Raw genomic sequence first — 24,803 nt, 5'->3', positions numbered from 1 at the left:
ATTAATCTTACTGCTTTCAATCCCTCTTTTTCTCATTTTCTCAAGAATTGCCTTTACAAATTTTTAATTTCCATTGACTCAATCTCTTTTCCTGCGTCCTCTTTGGAGCACGGCGTCGTGCATGGTAAAAATCTGAGAGTTGCTGCAGCACTCAGAGGAGGAGCAGCATTCGTTTAAGCCATGATCTGCCAGGGAACCACGAAAACGTGTCCCATTCCCATTGTTTCTCCGGAATACGAGCTACTTTCTTATTTCCTTTGTTATCTGTTTCACCGCTTTTCAGTTATCATCTATTTGCGAACAGCAGTTTGAGTCATGTAATTTTCCGTAAACTCCTCCTCCTTCTGTTAATAGATAATCTGATCCTATCCCATGTGAAATGTCTCCTTCCTTATTTCAGTGGATTGGTCGTCAGGAAGGTCAGGAGCTGGAGCTGTGTGGTTGGTTATTATTTCGAGGAAGCTTTTTATCCTAATTCTGCCAATCAAATTATGGATGGATTTTCTGATATGAATTCGTTAGGGTTCCCAGGGGCTGGTCCATGGTGTTGTAGGATTGCCTCTGGTGTCTGTTCATCTTTTTTGCGTTTTTGGGTGCTCCCTCCATCCAGGGCTGCATCATTTGACCATTTTTCTCTAATTAAATCACCACATACTTGGATTTCCAACTCATTTCCCTGAACTTGTGGTACCAAAAACACCCCAGTGCCCCAATACACCCTATATAACCTGGACAGTGACAGCACAGGTTGGAGCAGGGAGAGGGATGATTCCCCCCCACTTTTTTTAGTAAAGCTTTCCCAACATTCTCCGTTTGCTGTTTCCCTTTGCAACTTAACCAATTTCTGTTGCAGTCAGATATCCTCACTATGGGCTCTGCCTTTAGTTGTGCAAATTCCATCTGTGCAAGCAGGCAGAGCTTGGCGTGAGAGACAGAATCACCGAAATTCCTCCCCCAGGCATGAAGATCCTGGTTCATTGTGCACACATTGCCCTAGCAGTGTTAATTTGCATTTCTAAAGCTCCTGTCGTGGCTGTGCCTGTATCTAATGCTTCTATTCCAGAGCAGCCATTGGGTGATCCACAAGTGCACAACCACAATCTGTTTTTTTTTTCTTTTCTTTTTTTTTTTTTTAACCATTTTGTACTAACTGTTTATGTGTTAAAGCCTCACCATTAATAGTCTTCCAGTTTTGCAAAATGCAACGTAAAGGTGAGCATCGAAAAACCCTTTCTGAAATTCTGCCATCATTAAGAGCCACCCACAAATACACACAATGAAATTCCAATGCAATCTAGATTTTTCTACTTCTTCTCCTAGGAGTAAAAATTGATTCTCACACCCCTGGTCCAAACCCAACTCAGAATATAAAAGTAGGATTACTATGAAAAATTTTTCTCATGGTGTAATCTTGTCACCGAAACTGCAGGAAAAACAAAAACTCTCCAACAATATCTTAATGTTAGAGAGTCAAGGCATTACTTGATGCTGGTCACGATGTGCAACAGAAATATTTCATCTACAAATAGCCCTGGTGTGCAGAGAAATTCATTCCATGAGATGTGATTTTTACTAGATTTTTCCTAAACTTTTACTGTCTGAACCCAGAGAAATCCATTAGTTTCGTGTTCATTGCTTCAAAGTTGTGTAGTTCTTAGTGTTTGGTTTCTTATTGCACACGGATTTCTCCTCTTCTGATGTTAATTAGATCCACATTCCTGGATTTCCTTCTCAGTCTTTTCCAGACCAGGTGTCTCCATCTGGGCCAGGGGCAGTGTCTGGGCTGGGTGTTCCTTGATGTTTGCTGATGTTTCCTTGATGTTTTGTTGAATGTTGTTACCTTTGTGGGAATCTTTTTGGCTATTCTCAGTCCGTTGAGATGTTAAACTCATCTCTGTTGAGTGGTCTAACTTTCCAATTGAAAATCTTTTAAAACTTCTTTCCCGGGACAAGGGCAAACCGAACCTGACTAGTAAAATGAAATATAAAAAAATTTTAAAGCTGCTACATTTTCCAGCAATGGAATCGCAGGCAGCCCAGTGTGTGAGTGTAATTGAGAGGCAGAGTCCTGGGTGGATGCTGTGAACAGCAAAGTGCCAAGGCAGGCTCTGTGCCAGCCCAGCTTCCTGTGGGAGAGATTTCACAAGAGACAGGATTCTGGCCACAGACTGCTTGAAATATACATCCCTTATCTCCAGCCCGCACTAGGTGGAGAATTCCCAGGGTAAGGAATTCTGAAGATCAATTCCAAGGGAGATAATTGAATATCTGCCCTGGCTCTGGCCAAAGGTTATAATGGCCGGATGCTTGGCCTTCAGCCAAGGGCACACACTGACTCAGAAAACACTTCCTAAATGCAGCAACATGTTGCATATTCATAGACCTTCATGCATTATTCAGAATCATTCTCCTCTGACCTGTAAATCATTCTTTTTCATTCCCTGGGGTTTTGGTGTCCCATAATTCAAGAATGTGAAGAATTTCCTGATTATCTTTTTTACCATTCTCCAAGTTTGTTACATTAACAAAAGCTTTTTACATCAAAATATTATAATCCAAAAATATATTTAGCACTACTGTTTATAAGTTCTGTTAATCGCAGAACTAAAACTATATTCATACAGCAATATTTTCCAACATAGAACATTCATTTTAATATTTACAAAAAGCCAATAATGTAATATAATACGTACTTAAAACACACATGAAATTCAAATTTCTTTTCTGAGACTTGAAGAGCCATAGCTAGGTCACCAGTTGTTTTGTTATTTTTCATTTTCTCAGCTTTTGTTTCTTTTCTCTTGTCCATACCAAAACATTGAAGCTATTGGGGTTTAAAAAGTCATACAATATTCTGGCTAGAACAGGGAATCCTCAATCCAGGTCCTGCAATTTCTTATTAATCATCAGAATTCTTGCACGTCCTTTTCAGTCCTGGATTACTTCTGAGATTCCCCAGATCTTCTCTGGGTCAATACACCACAAATCTCCAGTCAAAATATGTCCCGAATGTTTAACCCTTTTCTCCACCATTTCCTCTTTTATTTCAAATACTCAAAGATGCTTTTTAGCCTGAACATTCAGCCATTTCACAGAGGCTTCTTCTGCCACTTCTTGTCCTCCTGATTGCAGCAAGACATCCACATCCTGCATTAACCCAATCCCTGGGGGTGGAGTAAATTCTTGTGATGTTTTCTGCAAGGCTTGCCCCAATAAGGCTGGTGCTTCCGTGCATCCGTGTGGAAGAACCGTCCATGTCTTTTCCATTTTCCCTTGGAAAACAGTGGCACCTTGGGCCTTGGGGTTCATCCCTCAGGGGCTGTAGAAACTCTGCCATGGCCTTTGCCTTCCCCTTGGCCTTTTCCTCATCCCTTCTTGCATTCCCCTGCTGTGCCTTTGTGACCAAGTGCTCCAGGGGCTTCTTCTGCCCCTCCTGCAGCCCCCTCAGTGCCTGGGGGTGCTCATCCTCTGACAGCTGCTGAGCTTTCTGCTAAATCATTCCTTTCTGCAGTGACCCAAGGAAAACGCTTAAAAGCTAATCTGGATGCTTGCACGTCCAATGCCCATTTCCCAGCTGTTCCTTTGTGCTGCTGCTCCTTGTGCTGTGGCTGCCGTGGCCAGCCCGTATCCCAGAGCCGGTGCCTGTCCTGCCGCAGTGTCCAAACGCGGCCCCCCCGGCGGGCAGGGCCGGCAGCTCCACGGGGCCGGGCAGCGGCCGGGGCGTCCCGCAGCCTCCTGGGGGCCGGGGGCCACTGCCGGGCCTGCAATTGCCGGGGGGTGCTGGGCTCAGGCAGCGCCCGGCGCTGAGCCCCGGCTGCCCCACAGCCCCGGCCCGGCCCCGCAGCTCCCCACAGGCCCCCAGCCCGTGCTCCCGGTGCCGCCCCTCTGCGCCCGCTCCTGCCGCTGCCCAGCACAGAGAAACCGCCTGGAATCCTGACCTCCTTGTGTGCCTGTCCTGGCAACCGGGGATACAAAGGATCTGCATCAGCTGGCAACTTTTGAGAATAAGAGCCTGCTGAAACACATCCCCATCCTCAGTATTTTTCTCCTCTTTTCCATTATCCATTTTCTTACCACATAGATTCCTCATTCTGCTTCTTGCCTGAACCATATTACTGCTAACGATGTTTATGGCTCTGTTAAGTCGTCGTTTTTCTTCTGGAAATTCGTGAATGTAGCAGGACCTTGGCTGAGCAGCAGTCTGTGTGGTCAATTAATAACATTTTCTGACCCTGATGGCTTCTGCTGTCCCTTCCTTATGTCCACGTGCCTGGCCCTGTGTCCAAGCGGATTCGCAGCATGTGTTTGTAGAGACACTTTGCTGTTGTTCCTTGCATGGGGGTCCCCCGTTTTGGGGCCATCCCCCCTGGAGCAGGGTGTCCCGGCTTGGTGCAGCCCCGCCCCTCGGGCAGCGCTGAGCCAATGAGAGCGCGCGGCGGTGATGACGCAGCAGTGTCCAGGCAGAGCCGCAGCTCCCAGCGTTGCCCACCTGGAGCCACCTGCGCCCGGCCCGGGCCCCAGCGCCCCCCGGCAGGGGAATCTGGGGAGGTGGGAGGGGGGGAGCGCCAAGGCCGGGCCCCCCCGCACTGTGGTGGCGTTTCGGAGGCTTTTACAGACACAAGATGCCCAGTGACTTCCTGAGATGAACCTGGGCAAGGAGAAACCCCGAGCCTAAGCCCTCTCCTCTAGTTTTCCTCCAAACCAGGATTTTTCATTCCTCAGGTGTGCAGGGATGGAGGAGGCAGAAAAGCACCAGAGATCTCTCACGAGGAGGGGCTGCAAATCCAGCCCAGGGAGCTGCGAGGAGGAAAGACCCTCCCTGAGCCGGGAAGGCGGCCGGAGATCCAGGCAGAGCTCAGAGCTGGTGGAGAAGCCTCCTGGAGGGGAGAAGCCCCACAAGTGCTTGGAATGTGGGAAGGGTTTCAGCTGGAGGTATGAATTGATCCGGCACCAGAGGATTCACACTGGGGAGAAGCCCTACGAGTGTGGGAAATGTGGGAAGGGCTTCACAAAGATCTCTCTCCTGATGTGGCACCAGGTGGTCCACACTGGGGAACGGCCCTACACCTGCTTGGAATGTGGGAAGAGCTTTGGATGGAGCTCTGCCCTGAGAAGACACCAGCGCATCCACACTGGGGAGAGGCCCTACGAGTGTCCTAAGTGCGGGGAGAGGTTTCAGACCAGCTCCAATCTCCTCCTACATGAGCGGATTCACACAGAGGAGAGGCCCTTCCGCTGCCCCGACTGCGGGAAGGGATTCAAGCACAACTCCAACCTCACTGCCCACCGGTGCATCCACACTGGGGAGAGGCCCTACGAGTGTCCTGAGTGTGGGAAGAGCTTCTCACAGAGCTCTCACTTGACCCGACACCAACGGAGGCTCCACTAAGGGAAGCCCTGTGAGTGCCCCGAGTGTGGGAAGAGCTTCGTGCTCTGCTCCAGCTCCATCTCCCATGGGAGGATCGGTGTTGGATGATCCCCAGTGACCCCCGTTGGGTAGAGCCCTGGTGATCCGTGGTCCCGGTGATCCCTGTTCGGTGGGGGGAAGGGGCTGGAGAGATTTCTTTGCCGTCTCTCTGTCCCGCTGTGATTTGGTTGGTAATAAATTCCTTCGCTGTGCCCAGGCTGGCTCTGTTGTTCCCGTGCCGGTGCTCGGGGCGGGATCTCCTGTTCCTTCTCTCAACTCCCGGACATGCCCTCAGCCAATCAGAGAATGCGATGAAGAAGATTCAGCCAATCAGAGCAGCTGTGATGACTCACCGGTTGCCGGGCAGAGCCGCAGCACCCAGTGTTCCCCACCTGGATCCCACCCTCCCCCCCAGTCACGATCCCCCCGCGGGGTCCCCCCAAGTCAATGGAACTGGGTAAAACTTGGAAGCTTTATTGGGAGCGCTGGTAGCAGCTCGGCTTGGACAGAGTAACAGCAGTGTTGGAGGGGACACACTCCCCTCCCAAAATCAGCGAGGGGACGGAGCGTGGTATCCTGGCTGGGTTCGAGGACACGGGGAGCGGCTGTAGACACTGCTGGCTCAGGAGTTCTGTGGGCAGAGAAAAGGTGGTGACCCCCGGCTGGCGGTCCCTAGGAGGAGCACACACACTCGGGGAGGGGAAACACGACCCCCGGGACCCCCCCTCTCCTTGCACAGTTAGTAGCTGAGCCCCAGTGCCACGAAGACGAAGCCCAATACAGAGCCCCCATCCCCATCAGCACTTTACTGTGGGCAGCGTCCGGCGACATCTCTAGGGGACCACAGGGGTCAGGACCAACCAAAACCTCTCATGGACATTCCAAGCCACTCGAAGAATCCTCCCAGTCTCCCCCAGCCCACCTAGAGCTCCTTAAAACATTCTCCTAATGTCTTCCCAGCTTCCTTGGGATCCACCAAAGCCCTTCCTGTCCCTCTCAAAATGGCATAACTCCCTCCCATTTGCTCCCCTCTGCCCCAGGACCCCCAAACCTTCTACCAGTCCCTTCACAGCCCCACCAGGATTCACCAAGACCCCTCCCAGTCTCTTCCCAGCACAACCAACCTCATTCCATCCCCTGCTTTCCAATTCCTGATCTTTTTCCAGCTCCTCCAGGTTCACTCAAATCCCTCCCCGTTACACCCAGCACCCCCAGATTCCCTTCCAGTGCCCTCCAGGATCCCCGGAACCCCATCCCACCTTCCTAACATCCTTCAAACTCCTCAGCCATTCTAGACCCCCAATCCATTCTCCCAGTTTAAACTAGGCTATCTCAAACTCTCTCCCAGTTACCCCAGCACAGCCCAATCCCTCTCCCAGCTCCCCCAGCGCCTCCCCAACTCCCCCCACACTGTGGGGTCCGGGCTGTGCCCCAGTGCCGGCTCAGGGGGTGCTCCAGGCTGGCGTGCTCCACCTGGAGCTGGAGCTGACCCCGTGCCGGGGGGAGTTTCCAGCAGCGCCAGGAGCTGGTAGAAATCCAGTCCCCATTGGGGACCAGGTCGGTGGCCACCACGTGGCCCGAGAGCTCCTGGTGGCCCTGGAACCAGCTCAGCTGGATGTCGGCAGGGTAGAAATCCATCAGGGAGCAGAGCAGTCAGCCGGGGCTGGGAGCTCGAGGGAAGCAGCGAGATGGACACACTGGGAGGGAGTGGGGACACACTGGGATCAGCTGGGGGGGACTGGGAGATATAGGAGAGGGCTGGTGTGGAACTGAGAGTGACTGGGAATGAAATTGGAGAGAGTAGGGGAACACTGGGAGAGAGTGGAGTGGATTGGGGCAATAGGTGAAAGACTGGAGGTTTGGGATTTGACTGAAAAGGATTTGAGAGGGCACTTGGATAGAGGGGAGAGATTTGGGGAGGCACTGGGATGGCAGTGGGAGCGAGGCTGGAGGTCTGGGAGTGGACTGGGAATGGAATGTCTGTGGACTAAAAGGAATTGGGAAGGACTCGGGTGACACTGGGAGGGACTGTGAGGACACTGGGAGAGACTGGGATGGACTGGGAGAGCCACTGGAGTCCCTTGGGGTGAGTGGACAGGAGGCCACAGGGCTGGGTATCTTAGTTTGAGAGACGATTTTAAAAAGCACACTGGAGTGAGTGCTGTCTTCTCTGCAGGGTTCCAATAGTCCCTTTCCACCAATGGGAAATAAATATTAATACATGAAAGTGGAAAAAACTCCAACAGTTTATTAACAAACAATAAGCCTACAAAGCAAAAAAACCTCCCAGACTTCTGGATATTAAATTATCAGACCTTTCCCCACACCCACCAGGGAAAATGACCCAAAATGCCAGAGAAATCCCTGCTCACAACACATTGTACAGGTGGCGCCGCTTCTCCCGCAGGGGAAAAACCAACCAGGGGCTGTCCCGAAGGAGAGGAAAGCCCGGGGCTCGCCTGCCCTTGAACTCTTCCCCAGCCGGGCTCCGCGGGCACGGTCCCGGCAGGCGAAGCAGCGGGGCTGAAGCCTCGGGCTGTTTTCTCTCCCGGCTCGGCCCGGCTCGCAGCGGCTTTGGGCTGCAGCGGCGCCGCTCCGCTCCTGCCGGCGCGGAGCCCCCGGGCTGCGACACAGCAGCTGCTCAGTTCGCCTCCAGGCACGGCAAGGCTGCCCCTGCATCCTCTCCGAGCCAAGAAAAGAGAAAAAAAATCCTTTGTTTGCTTGGGGCAAAAACGCTTTTCAGCCAAACAGAAACCCACGGTGCACAGAGAGAGCCGCGGAAAACCCGAGCAGCGAGGCTTCAAAACGCCCGCGGAATGAACAAGGAGCCTCTCCCCGCCCCGGGCCCGCACACATCCCCTCCCGGGCTGCCGGGGTTTAGATACAATAACCATTCTTTGGTCACAAAACAGAGGATGATGGAATTACCATCACAATAACTCACTGCAAGAGAATCGTGTATACAATAATCACATGTATCTATCTATTTATCTATAAAAGCATGTACTGAACTCTGGATCCAGCAATGCATCCCCACACTGGGATCTCAGGGGTGGCCTGGGTGACACTGGCCCGACGCCAGGCATACACTAAAGTCACTCTGACCCTGCCCCTCCAGCTCCACGGGGAGAGAAAATTTAACAGAGAATTCCTGGGTCAGATTAAGATGGGGAGAGATCCTCCAAAAACAGCAGAATAGACACCACAGACCCAGCCTGGGAACAGGGAGGGCATTTATTACCAACCAAATAGCTCAAAGACAAGGAGAGTGAAAAGATCTCTCCAACCCCCTCCCCCCACCCAACAGGGATGACCGGGACCACGGATCACCAGGGCTCTGCCCAATGGGGATCACTGGGAATCCTCCAACACCGATCCTCCCATGGAGGATGGAGCTGGAGCAGAGCACGAAGCTCTTCCCACACTCAGGGCACTCACAGGGCTTCCCTTAGTGGAGCCTCCCTTGGTGTTGGGTTAAGGCTGAGCTCCTGGAGAAGCTCTTCCCACACTCAGGACACTCGTAGGGCCTCTCCCCAGTGTGGATGCGCTGGTGTCTTCTCAGGGCAGTGAGGTTGGAGTTGTGCTTGAATCCCTTCCCGCAGTCGGGGCAGCGGAAGGGCCTCTCCTCTGTGTGAATCCGCTCATGTAGGAGGAGATTGGAGCTGGTCTGAAACCTCTTCCCACACTTGGGACACTCGTAGGGCCTCTCCCCAGTGTGGATGCGCTGGTGTCTTCTCAGGGCAGAGCTCCATCCAAAGCTCTTCCCACATTCCAAGCAGGTGTAGGGCCGTTCCCCAGTGTGGACCACCTGGTGCCACATCAGGAGAGAGATCTTTGTGAAGCCCTTCCCACATTTCCCACACTCGTAGGGCTTCTCCCCAGTGTGAATCCTCTGGTGCCGGATCAATTCATACCTCCAGCTGAAACCCTTCTCACATTCCAAGCACTTGTGGGGCTTCTCCCCTCCAGGAGGCTTCTCCACCAGCTCTGAGCTCTGCCTGGATCTCCGGCCGCCTTCCCGGCTCAGGGAGGGTCTTTTCTCCTCGCAGCTCCCTGGGCTGTGTTTGCAGCCCCTCCTCAAGAGGGATCTCTGGCTCTTTTGCTCCTCCTCCATCCCCCACACCTTGGGAATGAAAAATCCTGGTTCGGGGAAAAAAGAAAGAAAAGAGCTCCATGGACTGGGTGTTCCTTCTTGCCCAGGTTCATCTCTGGAAAGTCATAGGGCATTTTGTGTCTGTAAGAACCTCCCAAACACCAAGATTCAGAACCAAAATCCTCCTGTCTTTGTTTGAAAGACAGGAGTCTTCTAAGAAAGGCACGAACCTGTCTTTGAAATGGAGAATGTAAACACCCTCCCTCCAAATTATTATAATTTTGAAATTAAGGGGCTCTTAGGCAAAGATATGGGTATAGGGATAACAGTTCTTTACGAGGAAAATTAAAATAGAAATAGAGTATTACAAAGAACAAACCCAAAACACTGACCTAGTTAGAATACAACCTGACCCCCCGACAGTCAGGGTGTTGGTAGCAGTCCCATTAAATGGTGTCTGCAGTCCTCCTGGAGTGACAGATGCGATTCTGTTGAAGCAGTGCTCCTCTGGAAGGCTGCAGTTTTCCTCCAACGGTTCAGTGATGATGGGGAAAGGTCCGGTTTTTCCTCTGGAATCCGGTGGAAAAGGGGTGCCTTAGTGTTCCAAGTCTCAGTTTTTATCTAGGTAGGAAAGGCTTGGCTTCTCCCCCTGGCTGGAGCATCTCCCAATGGGATGATGGAATTTTATCAGTCATGAAGTGGGACTCAATGGCCCATTAACAGAAGATATCTTCCTGGAGGAAGGATGGGTTGTGGAAAAGATAAAGAACACTGCCCCACCTGTTTTTTAACAGATGGCCCATTAGCAGAGGATATCTCCTACAGAGATAAGGATCACTGCCCCACAGATGGTGATAGAATTTGTACTTTTGGTCACATCCTGTGACCTAAAACACATCCCCTGCTCGCCAGGGCCTTGAGGGGCAGCTGTCCAGCTGGGCCAAGGTGTGCCAGCAGCTCCAGCCGTGCTGGGGAGCCTTGCCAGCTCTGGGCCCTGCTGTGCAGGAGGGTCCCTGTGTGAGCTGGGGCCTCACCCACTCCTCTCTCCACACTCACCCTGCTGCAGCTCCACCATCCCGGTCAAGGAGGCCCGACTCTCCCTCGCCCCCAGGGAGCCCAAGGACCGTCCAGTTTGACAGCTCTCACACACGGCCTCAGCAGCAGCAGTCGCCCAGGAAAGCAGAGCACCAGCCCTCCCTGCTTCCCCCACGGCCCCCCAGCCCGGCTGTGAAGCAGAAGCCCCCCGAGATCCCCCCACCTCCTCCCCTGCCCAGCCAGCCACCCTGCTCCAGCTAGGACTGAAACTGGGCCAGCCATGGCAGGACTTGGGCTACCAACAGCTTGGGGCATCTGCTCTTCTCTACAAATTACACGTGTTACCTATGGATAACATCCAGAGGCAGTTTTCATACTGTTGTGCCTTCAACAGGAAGGGATGAAGATTCTTCCCATGCCCTGCCTCATCCTTTGCTGTTTTGATTTTCATACACCAGGGTGCTGGCTGAATCTCTTCAAAGAACATTTTTAACATTGCATGTTTTACGCCACCAATTGAGGGAAAAAAATAAAAAAATTCTTCACTTCAGACTTCATTTTTGGTGTGGTTGGCCACCCACATTTTGAGCAATTAATTTTCCATGGTACCTCTGCCCATTTCCTTACTATCAATAAAAAGTACATCTGGACATGAAAATCACCACTATTACTGAGATTCACCTCAAAGACCAGAGCAGAATCTAGCATAAAATATTCTCCCTGTGTACTGCACGACAAGAAATATTCAGAGGAAAATACAGTGGTGGCAGCTAAGACTTGTGGAACCCTCAGAATATTGAGCCTGCAGTGGAGGCAAACAGCCCTGGCAGTGCCTGAGGGGACTTCTTCTCACAGCCTCCTCTGAAAGTGTGTCACTTCAGCACGGGAAGGCTTTCAAACCTTTGTTTTTCCTTTTTCCTGTGCTAAAATTTAAGGCTCCTGAGAAAATACTGAGCTACAAACAATTCTCCATTCCTCAACAAAGCTTCTCAGGTGCTCGACATAAGAAAGAGAAAAACCAAAGGTGGTCAGAAATTTCCCATCAAGGCCTATTTGCAGAGAAACCCCACCATATGGGAGCAAATATTTATTAGCATCAGTTCACTCAAAAGAAACCCAACCCTCTATTAAGCAGCGTTTTAAACGAAGTTGAATTCTTTTTCCTCACATATCAGCTGGACTAGTTTGCTCCTTTTTTGTCCTAGAGAGAATATTAGAACGATTTCCTCTTGACAGGACTCCTTGGGTGGCCCCCAGCCCTGGTTCCTCACCACACCTTGCCTGGGCTGTTAACGCAGCCTGTCAGCACCACCTGATTTTGGCAGCCTGTTCAGACCTCGGGCACGGCTGGTGCCACGGTCCCCTCTGGTGTCACGGTCCCCTCTGGCTCCTGGCGTGTCCCTGCTGCTGGAGGAGCCCTGCTCGTGCTGCTGCCTGCGTTCAACAACCCCGGTCCTACTTCCCAGGCAAAGAGAGACCAAAATCACTGCTTTGGGCAGCTCGTTTGAACGAGTTGAACACTTACTCATCTCTAACACAGACCTCTTAACACCCACACACCAACACCAGGAAGTCACCTCATCTACAGAGATGAGGAAGCCTGAGAGAACAGAAGGTCGACATTCAAGCACATTGGGTTTTCAGTTTAGTGGAAGCACTCCCTCGTTCACAAGCCTTACTTATCAAACTGGATTGTGCGATGCTATTGTCTTGCTTGTGTTAGAGAGAAACCAAGGAGAAATTAGCTAAGAAATAAGAACCACACTTGGGGCTCGGGCTTGGCAGACAAAGGGAGCAGGGCGGCACCTGCCCGCTTTGCCCGAGTCCCTGCTCCTGCCGGACAAAGGCGGACGCGGCTCCGTGCGGGGCGAGCCGGGCGCTCCGTGCCGGGGCCGGGGCCGAGCGCTCGGGCGGGCGGCGCTCAGGATGCTCGGGCGGGCGGCGCTCAGGATGCTCGGGCAGCGCCGCGGGCCGGGCGGGCGCGATGGAGCCGCCTGAGGGCTGGGACCCCTCCGGGCGGCCGGCCCGGCGCACGCAGTGGCTGCTCAGCGCCCTCGCCCACCGCTACGGGCTGGAGCGCGGCGTGGAGAACGAGATGGTCGTGCTGGCCAGCGGCCGGGAGCAGTCCCTGCAGGAGATCTTCCAGCAGCGGGACTGCGCCGGGCCGGGCCGCATCCCCGGCGAGGAGTCCCGCACGCTGTGCCGGGCGCTGGGGCCGGAGGAGGCGGCGGAGCCCGAGGAATGCGCGGGGCTGTGGGACGGGCTCTGGGCCGAGCTCACCTTCCGCCAGCTCCACGCGAGGCTCTGCGGCCACTTCAGCACCCGCGCGGGGCCGCGGCTGCCGCTGGGCCGGGAGGGCGAGCACATCGAGAGCCACATCCGCCCGCGCAGCCCCCGCCGAGCCCGAGCGGCGGCCGCCGGGGCCCTGCTCCCGAGAGCGCTGCGAGGAGATGGTGGCGCTGGAGCGGGCCGAGGAGCGCATGGCCGAGCTACAGCAGGAGAAGGGCAGCCTGCGGCAGCTGCTGGAGAACGTGCGGGCCGCCCTGCAGAGCAGCGATGCGCGGTGCCCGGCGCTGCGGCTGAGTCCAGGCCGGCTTCTGCACCGCGCTCCCGGCGGCGGCTCAGGTGGCCCCGAGGGCTTCAGGAGAGATGCTGCTCTCAGAAAGTCAGTGTTTAGAACACCTCCACCTCCGGACTGAGACCGAAGTTGCTCGTTCATCCTCGGTATTAACTTTCTAGCAAAGTTTAGTTACAAGGGAGGCTTTTAGGAGAAATGTATGGCACCGGTGTGCCATTAAATATATTTGTGATGAGCACTGTTCAAAGTGTAGGGGAATTCAGCTTAACAAACCCACGTGTACAATGCTGCTGCTGCTTCTCCTGCACGTGCAGCCAGGATGTGCTGATAGCAGATGCTGGGTATGCACTGCTGCAGGGTTTTTCCTGAAGTAAGAACGAACTTTGGAATTCTTACCTGCACAAGCACGTGCAGTGCCTCAGTCATAAGTGCCCCAGAAATATCAGAAGTGTGTCTTCTTCAGAGTGTGGTCACAAGGGTTCAGAGTTGGAGCCAGTTCTGCGGGCAGGCTGATGAATAGTCTGGGGCTCCTCTGCAGAGCCCCATTCATTCTGGGGCTGCTTTCTGCTGGTTCTGCTGGACTGGCTCGAGTGAAACACACACCCAATTAACAGCAGTTAAATTACTCTGGCATGAAAACGTGGGGAACAGGCAGAGCAGTGAAGGGCAGCATGGACCAGTTGTTCTGGCAGGTCTGACGAGGTCTGGTTTGATACAGCACTCACAGAACTCTGCTCCACCTGTGACACTTCCACTTGCAGCAGATGACTGTTCCTCTTCACAATATCCATCAAGGCAGGTCAAAGACACTTTTACCATTTTCGTCTTCAAAAGGGAGAGGAAATCAGCAGCAAACATGAAGTAACCAGTCAGAGGTCCAGGGAAGAAATAAAAGAACAAAAAGAGGTGGAAAAAAACAGGTGGAGCAGTGATCCTTATCTCTGTGGGAGATATCCTCTGCTAATGGGCCATCTGGTAAAACCATGTGGGGCAGTGTTCTTTATCTTTCCCACAACCCATCCTTCCTCCAGGAAGATATCTTCTGTTAATGGGCCATTGAGTCCCACTTCATGACTGATAAAATCCCATCATCCCATTGGGAGATGCTCCAGCCAGGGAGAGGAGCCAAGCCTTTCCTACCTGGATAAAATCTGAGATTTGGAACACCAAGGCAGCCCTTACCCACTGGTTTCCAGAGGACAAGAGCTACCAGACCTTTCTTTGGAATCACTACTTCAACAAGACCACTTCATCTGGACTGCTACCACCACCCTAACTAGCAGGGTATCAGATTGTATTCTGGCTCTTTCAGTTGTTTTCTTTTGTGCTATTGCATGTATTTTATTTCTCTTTTCTTTTTTCCTAAAAAATTGTATTTTTGACTTGGAGTCTCTCACCGGTTTTGCTTTCAACCCAGCATAATTTTGGAGGGGATTTTGGCTGAATATTTATATTTGGGCAGTTTTAAATCCGTGTCTTAATGTTTTCAGGATTTTGGGTGGGAATCTTGGTGTTTGGGAGGTTATTACAGACACAAGATGCTCAATGACTTCCAGACATGAACTTGGGCAAGAAGGAACACCCAGTTTATGGAGCTCTCTTCTTGTTATTTCCCCCTAAACCAGGAATTTTCATTCCTCAGGTGTGCAGGGATGGAGGAGGCAGAAAAGCACCAGAGATCTCTCACGAGGAGGGGCTGCAAATCCAGCCCAGGGAGCTGCGAGGAGGAAAGACCCTCCCTGAGCCGGGAAGGTGGCCGGAGATCCAGGCAGAGCTCAGAGCTGGTGGAGAAGCCTCCTGGAGGGGACAAGCCCCATAAGTGCTTGGAATGTGGGAAGGGTTTCAGCTGGAGTTCTGAGCTGATCCGGCACCAGGTGACCCACACTGGAGAATGGCCCTATGAGTGTGGGAAATGCAGGAAGAGCTTCAGGACTATTTCTCATCTGATGGAGCACCAAGTGATCCACACTGGGGAATGGCCCTACAGCTGCTTGGAATGTGGAAAGAGCTTTGGATGGAGCTCTGCCCTGAGAAGACACCAGCGCCTCCACACTGGAGAGAGGCCCTACGAGTGTCCCCAGTGTGGGAAGAGGTTTCAGACCAGCTCCAATCTCCTCCTACATGAGCGGATTCACACAGAGGAGAGGCCCTTCCGCTGCCCCGACTGCGGGAAGGGATTCAAGCACAACTCCCATCTCATCCTGCACTGGCACATCCACACTGGGGAGAGGCCCTACGAGTGTCCTGAGTGTGGGAAGAGCTTCTCCAGGAGCTCAGCCTTAACCCAACACCAAGGGAGGCTCCACTAAGGGAAGCCCTGTGAGTGCCCTGAGTGTGGGAAGAGCTTCGTGCTCTGCTCCATGTCCATCCCCCATGAGAGGATTGGTGTTGGATGGTAGAAAAAAATACAAAAACACAAAAACCAACCAACCAAAAAAAAAACCCCCAAAACCAACCAACCAAACAGACAAAAAAAACAAAAAACCAAACAAAACCAAAAACCCACCAAAATAGTGATACGCACATGTAAAAATATTTTGAAGTGAATATGACTGTTCTAACTGTACATATAAAGAAAAGCATTAATTTTAAAGTAAACAAATGTTAAAATTGCAGTAATCTCCTAGGTTTAGGTAATAAAAAACCCCTGCAGTTCCCCCCCCCCAAAAAAAGGAAAAAACTCTATTCTCAAAAATAAATTAAGTTTTGTTTAAACTGTTATAATCCTTAAACTGTGCATCAGAAGTTAATATAGTCCTCAATAAAAGTTATGAGAAAAACTGTTAGCCTGAATAAAGGCTTTTTAGATAGTAATCAGATTGCCATTCTCCTGGGAAGCTAATCACTGTAACATCAAAACAAAAATAATCCGTTTTCTTGTGAAGAAATCTCCATAGACTGAGAAAAAGTCTCCACTTTCACGTAAATTAGTAAAAAACTATTTTAAAGATGGTAAACTAACTGAGTTGTTTTTGTACGTGTTTAGTATTTAAAAAAATGTATGGAAGAAAAAACAGTAGTCTCAAGTTTTCTTCTAAGGGATTTTTCTTATCGTTTCTAGTAATAAAATTTATCGTTATACCATTTAAAGTAAAGCCTGCTTTTTGTCTTCCTCCTAATCCTATCTCACAAAAAAAAATCAAATTAATAAACCAAAACTACTACATTTAACCTCAGTGATCCCAGGATTTTGATTTCCTATTGTCCAAGGGTGTCCTCGTAGCACTACCCAGAAAGCCCCCACAGAGCACAGTGACTGCAGCCCAAGCCCACCTGTCAGGATTCCAGCAGGGACAGGAGCATGGCACAGCTGGGAAAACTGATGGGGAGACCTGGAAAGGCATTGCTATGGCCAGCAACTGTTCACCAGCCAGTTATCCCAGCCAAACCAGTACAAGAGCACTGAGACCCCCTGTTCCTGTCCTGTGTCCCCGCCTCTCCCCCACACCACAGCTACTGAGGGAGTCTGGCAAGTGGAGGGCTCTGGGAAATTTGGAAGGGAGATGTAAATGTGGGGAGAACAGGCTCCTCTTTTATCCCCTGTGACCACCATAACACCTCCCTGTGGTCCCAGCCTCGGGAGAATGGCCAGGCCAGAAACTGATTTGAAACCTGAGTATGGAAAAAATCCCAAGGAAAGGATGACAGGAAAATTAGAAATTTCCCGGGTTGCTCACAGTCCTGTCCAGGGAGAGGAAGGAACCACTCGAGGACAGATCAACTAAACCTGAGACACCCTGGTCACTTCTCTAACCCATCTCTCCATCAGACACCAAACTGGGAATTTGGGAATTTTCCATGTTCTAGTGAGCTGCTGATCTGGAAACAGGAACATGTGGGTGCAGAGTTCATGAACCCACAGCTGGGAACATCTGGAATGCCCCCTTAGGTGTCCAGGGGCTGGAAATATCCCTGGGCCCCTCCAGGATCAACACTCCTCAATTCTCCAACAAAGGAGGCACAAAGCATCAACAGGCAAAAGGAAAATCTTCCAGGTCACTGCTGGCTCTGCAGGAAAATCCAATGCAAACAGTCAAGTCAGGTGCCTGAAGGATTTTCTGACCTGTGCCACAACAGGTCCCTTCTGTGAGGTCAGTGTCCCGTGAGGAGGGAACATGTCCTGGAAATGTCACGGAATGTCAGTGGAGAATGGAGGCACTGGCAGCTCGTGGCAGCCCTGGCAGGGACTGTCACTGATCTGTGTCCTCGGGGTGACCCTGACAGGGGCCTCTGAGCTGGGACAGGATCATCCTGGAAACAAAACCAGGGATCCCTGGGATTCTCTATGGCTCAGGCAAACCTTCTACTGACTTCAGAACACAAATCAAGTTTTCACCTCAGCCTGTGATGCCCAGCTTGGGTCTTGAAAATGTTTCTCCACACACCATCGTAGGCAGAACACAAAACCAGAGCACTCTTTCCTGTCCCATGGGCTGCTGGAGGGGTTTGGAAGTGGATGGCAATTGGGAAGAAGGAGTGCAGAAGGACTGCTGCCCCATTCCCAACCCCGCTGTCAATGCCCATATCCCCAGCAAGGAATCCCCAGCTGGGCTCCACACTGCTACCACCCCAGCACTGCCACAAGGCCAGCCCCGGTGTCCCAGTGCCACCATTGCCCAGTGCTCCCCAGGGCACCTGCAGGGACTGGAGATCCCGGTCCCCCAGCTGCTGCCATGGCCACTGACCCCGCTGTGCTCCCCCTGCCCCTTCTCCCTGATCCCGGGGTGCTGCTGCCCCAGGAAGAGGGGTCAGTGCACCCCAATGAGCCCAGGGGCTGCAGTGGGAACAGGGACAATCCTGCTCTGACACTCCAGGTTTGGGGCTGGGCTCAGCTCCGGGGTGTCCTGCAAGGAACGCTCTGGGAGGGGAGGGGTACCGGGAGATGGGGGGTGTGGGGCTGGGGGCTGTTGGAGGATGGATTGTGTTGGAGTGGGGGTGTCCCCACAGGATCCCCAGCTGCCTTTGGATCCCTGCCTGCCCCCCTCGGCCCCCCGGGTGCCCGGTCCCCTCCAGGGGCAGCTGCCCCATGCAGGAAGCTGCAGGGATGCGGGGAGCGGGGCTGGATCCGTGCCACAGCCGGGATGGACTCTGTGCCAGGGCTGGGGGTTGTGCCAAGCCGGGCTTTGGCCTGGGGGCTGTCAGGGAGGGCGCAGGGAGGAGTCCCGGCAGGGATAAAGGTGCTCCTGCCCTGCTGCAGCCTCAGCCAGCGCTGCCCAGTGCGAGAAGAAGATGAAGGTGGCTGTGCTCAGCGTGGCCCTGCTCTTCTCCATCCTGCTGTGCCCCCGGGCAGACGCTTGGCCTGGCAGACGATGCTCCCTGTATCTCGGACGGAGTTTGATTTGTCAGCACGACTCCGGCTCCGGGGCAGGATTCCCTCCTCTTGGTGAGCAGGAGATCCTTTGGGTTTGGATCTCTGGGATTTTCCTCCTTGGCTAGGGGTCAGCGGTGGGCTGGGGGATTTGGGACCCCCTTGTCTCCTTCCTGCCCTATAAGGCCCAGTCCTGAGCTCCCCTTGCCACGGACCCCGTGGACGTGGACACAGGGGGTGGTTCCATCATCGTGGTGAGTTCTGGAAATGGAAGGGCACTCACTGGGGGAACTGGGAACCAGTTTGTGCACCCTAATCCTTAGTGGGTTAGGGACACCTCACTGGGATTAGGGACACCTCACTGGGTTCTGGGGACACCTCACTGGGGAAACTGGGAACCAGTTTGTGGACCCCAATCCTTACTGGGGTGGGGACACCTCACTGGGATTGGGGACATCTCACTGGGTTCTGGGGACACAGCACTGGGACTGGGGACACCTCACTGTGGGAACGGGGAACCAGTTTGTGCACACCATCCCTTACTGGGGCTGGGCACACCCCGCTGATGTGTCCCTGTCTCTCCACAGGGGGAAGCCACAGCCAGGAAGAGCAAGGTGAATACTGGGAATTCTGGGCCCAGACCTCCTCCCTCAGGGCTCCCTCCAGTGCCCCCCAGTGCTCCTCAGTAAATCCCAGTGCTTCCCAGAGAGGCACCCCATTGTATTCCCACCCACCCCAGTGCACCCCAGTTGTTCCCAGAGAGGACACCATTGCAATCCCAGTGCACCCCAGTACAACCCAAAGAGGGCCCCACTGCAATCCGAGTTATCCCAGTTACCCCAGTAACCCCACAGTGTCTCATTCCCCATCCATTTCCCACCCTCTTTCCCCCTTGCCCTTTCCCATTCCCACGTATGGGGTGTCCCCAAATCACTTTCTCATCCCTTCTCTCCCAATGCCCCGCCCAAATCCCTCAGGTTTTGTTCCCTGTCCCATTTTCTCCTGCCACGTCCCACCCCATGTTTCAGGCTGTGTCCCTCCCATTTGAATTCCTTCTTCTTTCTTCTTCCTCCTCATCCTCCTTCTCCCCCACTCCCCACCTCCAGCCCCAGCCCTGCCCCTGTCCCAATCCCGTGGGGTTCCCAATTCCCCCATTTCACCATCATTGAGGACCCCCCTTCACCCCGACCCTCCCATCCCTAACTGGGATTGAGGACAGCTCACTGGGACTGGGGACACCTCACTGGGACTGGGAACACCTCACTGTGACTGGGAACACCTCACTGGGATTGGGGATACCTCACTGGGGTGGGGACAGCTCACTGGGATTGGGGACACCTCACTGGCACTGGGGACACCTCAGTGGGACTGGGGACACCTTACTGGGATTGGGGACACCTCGCTGGGTTTGGGGACAGCTCACTGTCATTGGGGACACCTCGCTGGCTCAGGTGACACCCCAATGACGTCCCTTGGGCTCTCTGCAGGGAGCAGTGAGAGCCTTTCCAGTGAAGAGGTCTGAGGTGAGGACCCGGAGCTCTGCGGGGCCCAGACCCTCCCCTGGCACGGCCACGGCCCTTGGGGTCACCCCAGGGTGCCCCAGTGCCCCCCAGTGTCCCCCAGCACTGCCCTACCCCCACCTTTGTCCCCAGCCCGTGGTGGCTGCCCCTCGGGATCCTGTGGTGAGCAATCTCAGGGGGTCTGCAGCCCCCCAAAGGCTCCTGGGGGGCTTTGGGGGACCCTGCAGCCCCCTGGGGTGGGCAGAGCCCGGGGCCAGCAGAGGACACCGAGGGGGCTGTCCCTGCTCCGTGTGCGGGGGACAATGGCCAGAGCTGTCCCCAGAGCTGTCCCCAGGGCTGTCTTTGTGCCTGGGGGGCTCTGAGGGCCGGGAGGGGCTCGGGGAAGGTTTGGGGCATCCCGGGGGGAGATCTGGGGTTCACCTGGATCTGAGGTGAGCCAGGCCCCAATTCCCTGCTCCTGCCGGGGAGGGGAGGGGACAAGGCCCCTCTGCTGTCCCCAGGGGCACGGGGGGGTCACGCTTTGGCCTCTGGCTTTTAGGATGGAGCCGATGGTGACCCCGAGTGCTGCCCCCTCCAGCAGCACGAGGAGATCCCATCCCTGGAGGAATCCCGAGCCCTGGGAACCCCGGGAATGTCCCTGCAATGATCAATAAACCCTGGGCAGAGTGAGGGGTCCAGGCTTGGGTTCATTTGTGCCACAGCTCCCCGGGGAGAGATTCCCTTGGCATGGGGTCAGGAACTGCAGGAATGGCTCTGGGAGATTCCGTGGGGTCAGGAATGTTCCAGGAGCTTCCATGGGGTCAGGAAGCATTCCAGGAAATCCCATGGGGTCAGGAATGTTCCAGTTGCTTCCATGGGGTCAGGAACTGCTCCAGGAGCTTCCATGGGGTAAGGAAGGTTCTTGGAGCTCCCATGGGGTAAGAAAGGTTCTTGGAGCTCCCATGGGGTCAGGAACTGCTCCAGGAGCTCCCATGGGGTCAGCAATGTTCCAGATCCTTCCATGGAGTCAGGAACTGCTCCGGGAGCTTCCATGGGGTCAGCAGCTGCTCTGGGAGCTTCCATGGGGTAAGGAAGGTTCTTGGAGCTCCCATGGGTTCAGCAAATGCTCCAAGACCTTCCATGGGGTCAAGAACTGTTTCAGGAGCTTCCATGGGATCAGGAATGTTCCAGATCCTTCCATGGGGTATGGACCTGCTCCAGGTCCTTCCATGGGGTCAGGAACTGCTCCGGGAGCTTCCATGGGGTCAGGAATGTTCCAGATCTGTTGGTCACAGAAACCTGGGAGTTTTGGACTTTCTGTGCTTTCTGGCACTGACCCCAGGAGAACCCTGCTTTTGACTGGAGGCCTTGGAGAAGGCTTCCAAATTTGAGTGATGGAGTTAAGGTCACGGGTGTGCAGTTGGAATAGAAGTGTGTGATTTCACATGGTGAAGGGTTTGGAATGTGAAGGTTTTAAAATATAGTAATAGATATGAGACAAGATGGAGGATTTGGGGTGTTGTCTCCTTTCTGTCTTCTTCCTTCTTCTTCATGGTTTCAGGTAGTCGTTTCTGGCTGGACAATTAGTGCTGCACTCTGAGTCAGAGGAGGTTGGTTATTGAGTCAAAAGTATAAATAATATAGGTGTTAGTTCTTTATTGAACTGTTTAGCTTTGGAAGACCTTGTACCTAGCTCGACTCGCCTCCATTTTGCTCACTTTTAGCTGTTAGCGAGAAGTGTTGCCGAACTCTCTGTACTTTAGATAAGATTTTTTTAAACAACCAAACCCAAACACGAGGAAATTCACCTCCTTCGTGGTTTTAATCCTGACTTTGAGTAAAAACAAAAGAAAATGAAGACAAACCACCAATTCGGTGGTGCAGTTACCCCATTTACAAGTGACTCCATCACTTCCCTGGGCAGCCCATTCCAATGCCCAATCACTCTGTGAATAAATTTTTTCAAATGTTCAGGATAAACCTTTCCTTTGGTGCAGTTAAGGCTGTTAAGTCCTCTGGTCCTGTCCCTGTTCCCTAAGAGAAGAGTCCGACCCCCACCAGGCTGCACCCTCCTGTCAGGGAGTTGTAGAGAGTGATGAGGTCTCCCCTGAGCCTCCTCTTCCCCAGGATAAACATTCCCAGCTCCCTCAGCTGCTCCTCACAGGACTTGTGTTCCACAGCTTCTCCCCTGTTGTTCCACAGCCACTGCTCCTGTTCCAGTGCAGCTGCAACCCCTCCAGTGGTGCTGCTTCCACTCCAGTGCTGCTTGTCTGTGACAATGAGGGGACAGGTGGGACTGTGGGGCCATTGTGACACTGAAGGCACACATGACACTTTGGGGCTATTGTGACATTGAGGGGACATATGGAACCCTGAGGCCATTGTCTCTCTGAGGGGACACATGGAACACTGGGGCCACTGTGCCACTGCAGAGCCTCCTGGAAGCGTGGGGGCATTGCAACACAGGGGACACATGGAACCATGCAGATATTGTCTCACTGAGGGGACACATGAAAGCCTGGGGCCATTGTGTCACTGAGGGAAAACATGGAACCGTGATGCCATTGTGACGTAAGGGGAAACATGGAACCGTTGGGCCATTGTGACACGGCAGGGTCTCGTGCAGCCATGGGACCATGGTGACACTGAGGGGTCACATGGAACCATGGGGACACTGTGATTCTGAGGGGATTCATGGAAACCTGGGGCCATTGTGACATTGAGGAGACACATGGAACTGTAGGGACATTGTGACATTGGGGGGACACAGGAAACTCTGGGGCCATTGTGACACAGAGGGGACATATGTGGAACCGTGGGGTCACTGTGACACTGCAGGGTCTCTTGGAACCGTGGGGCCATTGTGACACTGAGGGGACACATGGAACAATGAGGCAATTGTGACATTGAGGGGACTCATGGATCCCTGGGGCCACTGTGACACTTAAGGGACGCCTGGAAGTGTGTGGACATTGTGACACTGAAGGGACACATGGAACTGTGGGGCCATTGTGACATTGAGGGGACATGTGGGACCATAGGGCCATTGTGACACTCAGGGGTCACATGGAACCGTGGGGCCATGGTGTCACTCCAGTGTCTTGTGGAATCCAGAGGCTCCTGTGATTCTGCAGGGCCTCATGGAACCAAGGATCCATTGTGATCCCACATGGCCTTGTCTTTCTCCACGACTTCATGGAACTGAGGGGACACTGTGACACTGTGGAGTCTCTTGAATCCAAGAAGTCATTATGACACTTTCGAGATTTGAGGAAAGAAAGTGACTCTGTGACACTGTGGAGTCTCATGGAATCCAGAGGCCCCTATGGCTCTGTGGAGTCTCATGGAATCCAGAGGCCCCTATGGCTCTGTGGGGATTTTTGGAACCAAGGGGCCATTGTGATGCCTCAGGGCCTTATGGTGTCCACAGATCATTGTGACATTGTGGGGTCTCTTGTAATGAAGGATCCATTTTGACTTTACAGGGCCTCATGGAGCCAAGAGTGACAACATGAGACCTCACAACAGAAAAGGGGGACCCTCTGTGCCGGTTTTGTACTTTTGACATTTGGTGAGGGGCAAAGAAGCCACCCCCGGAAATGATTTTTTTTTTGACAGGAGCTGCTAAGAGCTTCCTCCACATCTGACACAATCTAATCAGTGATTAGTTTTGAGAACTGACAACCTCTTAAACCACTGAAAAAGCTGTGCAGCCAGAGCGGCCACACTGTTCTGGCTGGGCCCCTTGAAAATCCTGGCACAGCCCCCCAGAATTCTCCACTGTAAACAGCTCTGGCCACCACCTAGCAGGGATCATATGATTATCTGCAGGCCTTGGAACAAGATATTATCTCTTTCACTGTACAGATGAGACTTGCAGACCTTCAATTCTCTCTCGAGTGAGAGAACAGGACAGAGTGAAGACATATAGAGGAACAACATTTGGACCCCAAGGTTAGAGAAGTAGAATTCAGGTCCCAGATGGGAGGGATTGAGGAGATGCCTCACTCTTGGGCTGAAATCCTCTTGTAAGTCTATGGGAAAGATAAAGTTGGTATGTCAGACTCCATTTCCCTGTAACTTGTTGAAAAGCACGTGGAGGAAGAAGCGTTCAAATTATAGACATGAGCAAAAGCATCCATGCTGAACAAGCAGATATTGAAGTAGCTTGAACAGAGAGAGATGAGAGTGATGAAGACCCTTTACCCCAGGGAAGAAGAGAATCTCTGTTCCCAGAGATGAAGATGATCTCAGAGACAGATGAAGAGAACCTTTTCTTCTGAACAGTTCATCCTTAAAAGTGTACCCCATTACCCAAAGATTGAGCCCTCAAAAACAATTGTGGGGAAAACTGTAGGTCGAGGGAAGGGACTTACACAGTGATGAGATTTCCATTCTCCTGGGCAGCTGATGCACTGTGACTTTGAAGCCAGGAGAGAATTGTCTCTTGTGGAGAAGTCTCCATAGCATGACAAGAAAGACTCCTCTCCTTAAGTGAACTGGGAAGACTATTTTAGAGATGGTAAACTGGCTGAATTGTTCCTGCACATTGTCGGTGGGAAAGAAAAGAAGGTGTGGAGGGAGGAGAAGTGTTCTGAAGGTTTTATTCTGATTCTTATAATTCTTTTAGTTTTGTTAATAAAGTTCTTTCTTTATACCCTTTAAGGTTTGAGCCTGCTTTGCCTTCCTCCTAATCTTATCTCACAGCAGGAAATGAGTAAATAATTCTAGTGGAAGATTTGGCCAGCATTAAACCTGTAGTAGCTAACAGCTGGCCTGGAGGCCTTACAGTTATAACTAATCCCGATTGTAATTTTATAATGTAAATAATCATATAACTACCGTAGTGATATAACTTGAGCAGTCTGGGCTGTTGGGGAGCA

General features: G+C 52.7%; 1 protein-coding gene across 1 annotated transcript in view; it reads right to left on the bottom strand.

Moving 5' to 3' along the window:
- LOC148218221 (uncharacterized) overlaps positions 1-24,803 on the bottom strand; it is an 84,969-nt gene that overhangs the window by 52,024 nt on the left and 8,142 nt on the right. Inside the window, exon 2 of the mRNA XM_088157927.1 lies at positions 8,889-9,297. Within this exon, the coding sequence (XP_088014053.1) occupies positions 8,889-9,297 (409 nt within the window). The remainder of the gene's footprint in view (positions 1-8,888; positions 9,298-24,803) is intronic.

Source organism: Sturnus vulgaris, unplaced genomic scaffold, assembly GCF_052056855.1.
Source record: "Sturnus vulgaris isolate bStuVul1 unplaced genomic scaffold, bStuVul1.hap1 Scaffold_194, whole genome shotgun sequence".
In the NCBI taxonomy this organism is placed as follows: domain Eukaryota; kingdom Metazoa; phylum Chordata; class Aves; order Passeriformes; family Sturnidae; genus Sturnus; species Sturnus vulgaris.
Note: the sequence above shows the minus strand (reverse complement) of the source record. Positions and strands in the feature narration are given on the sequence as shown.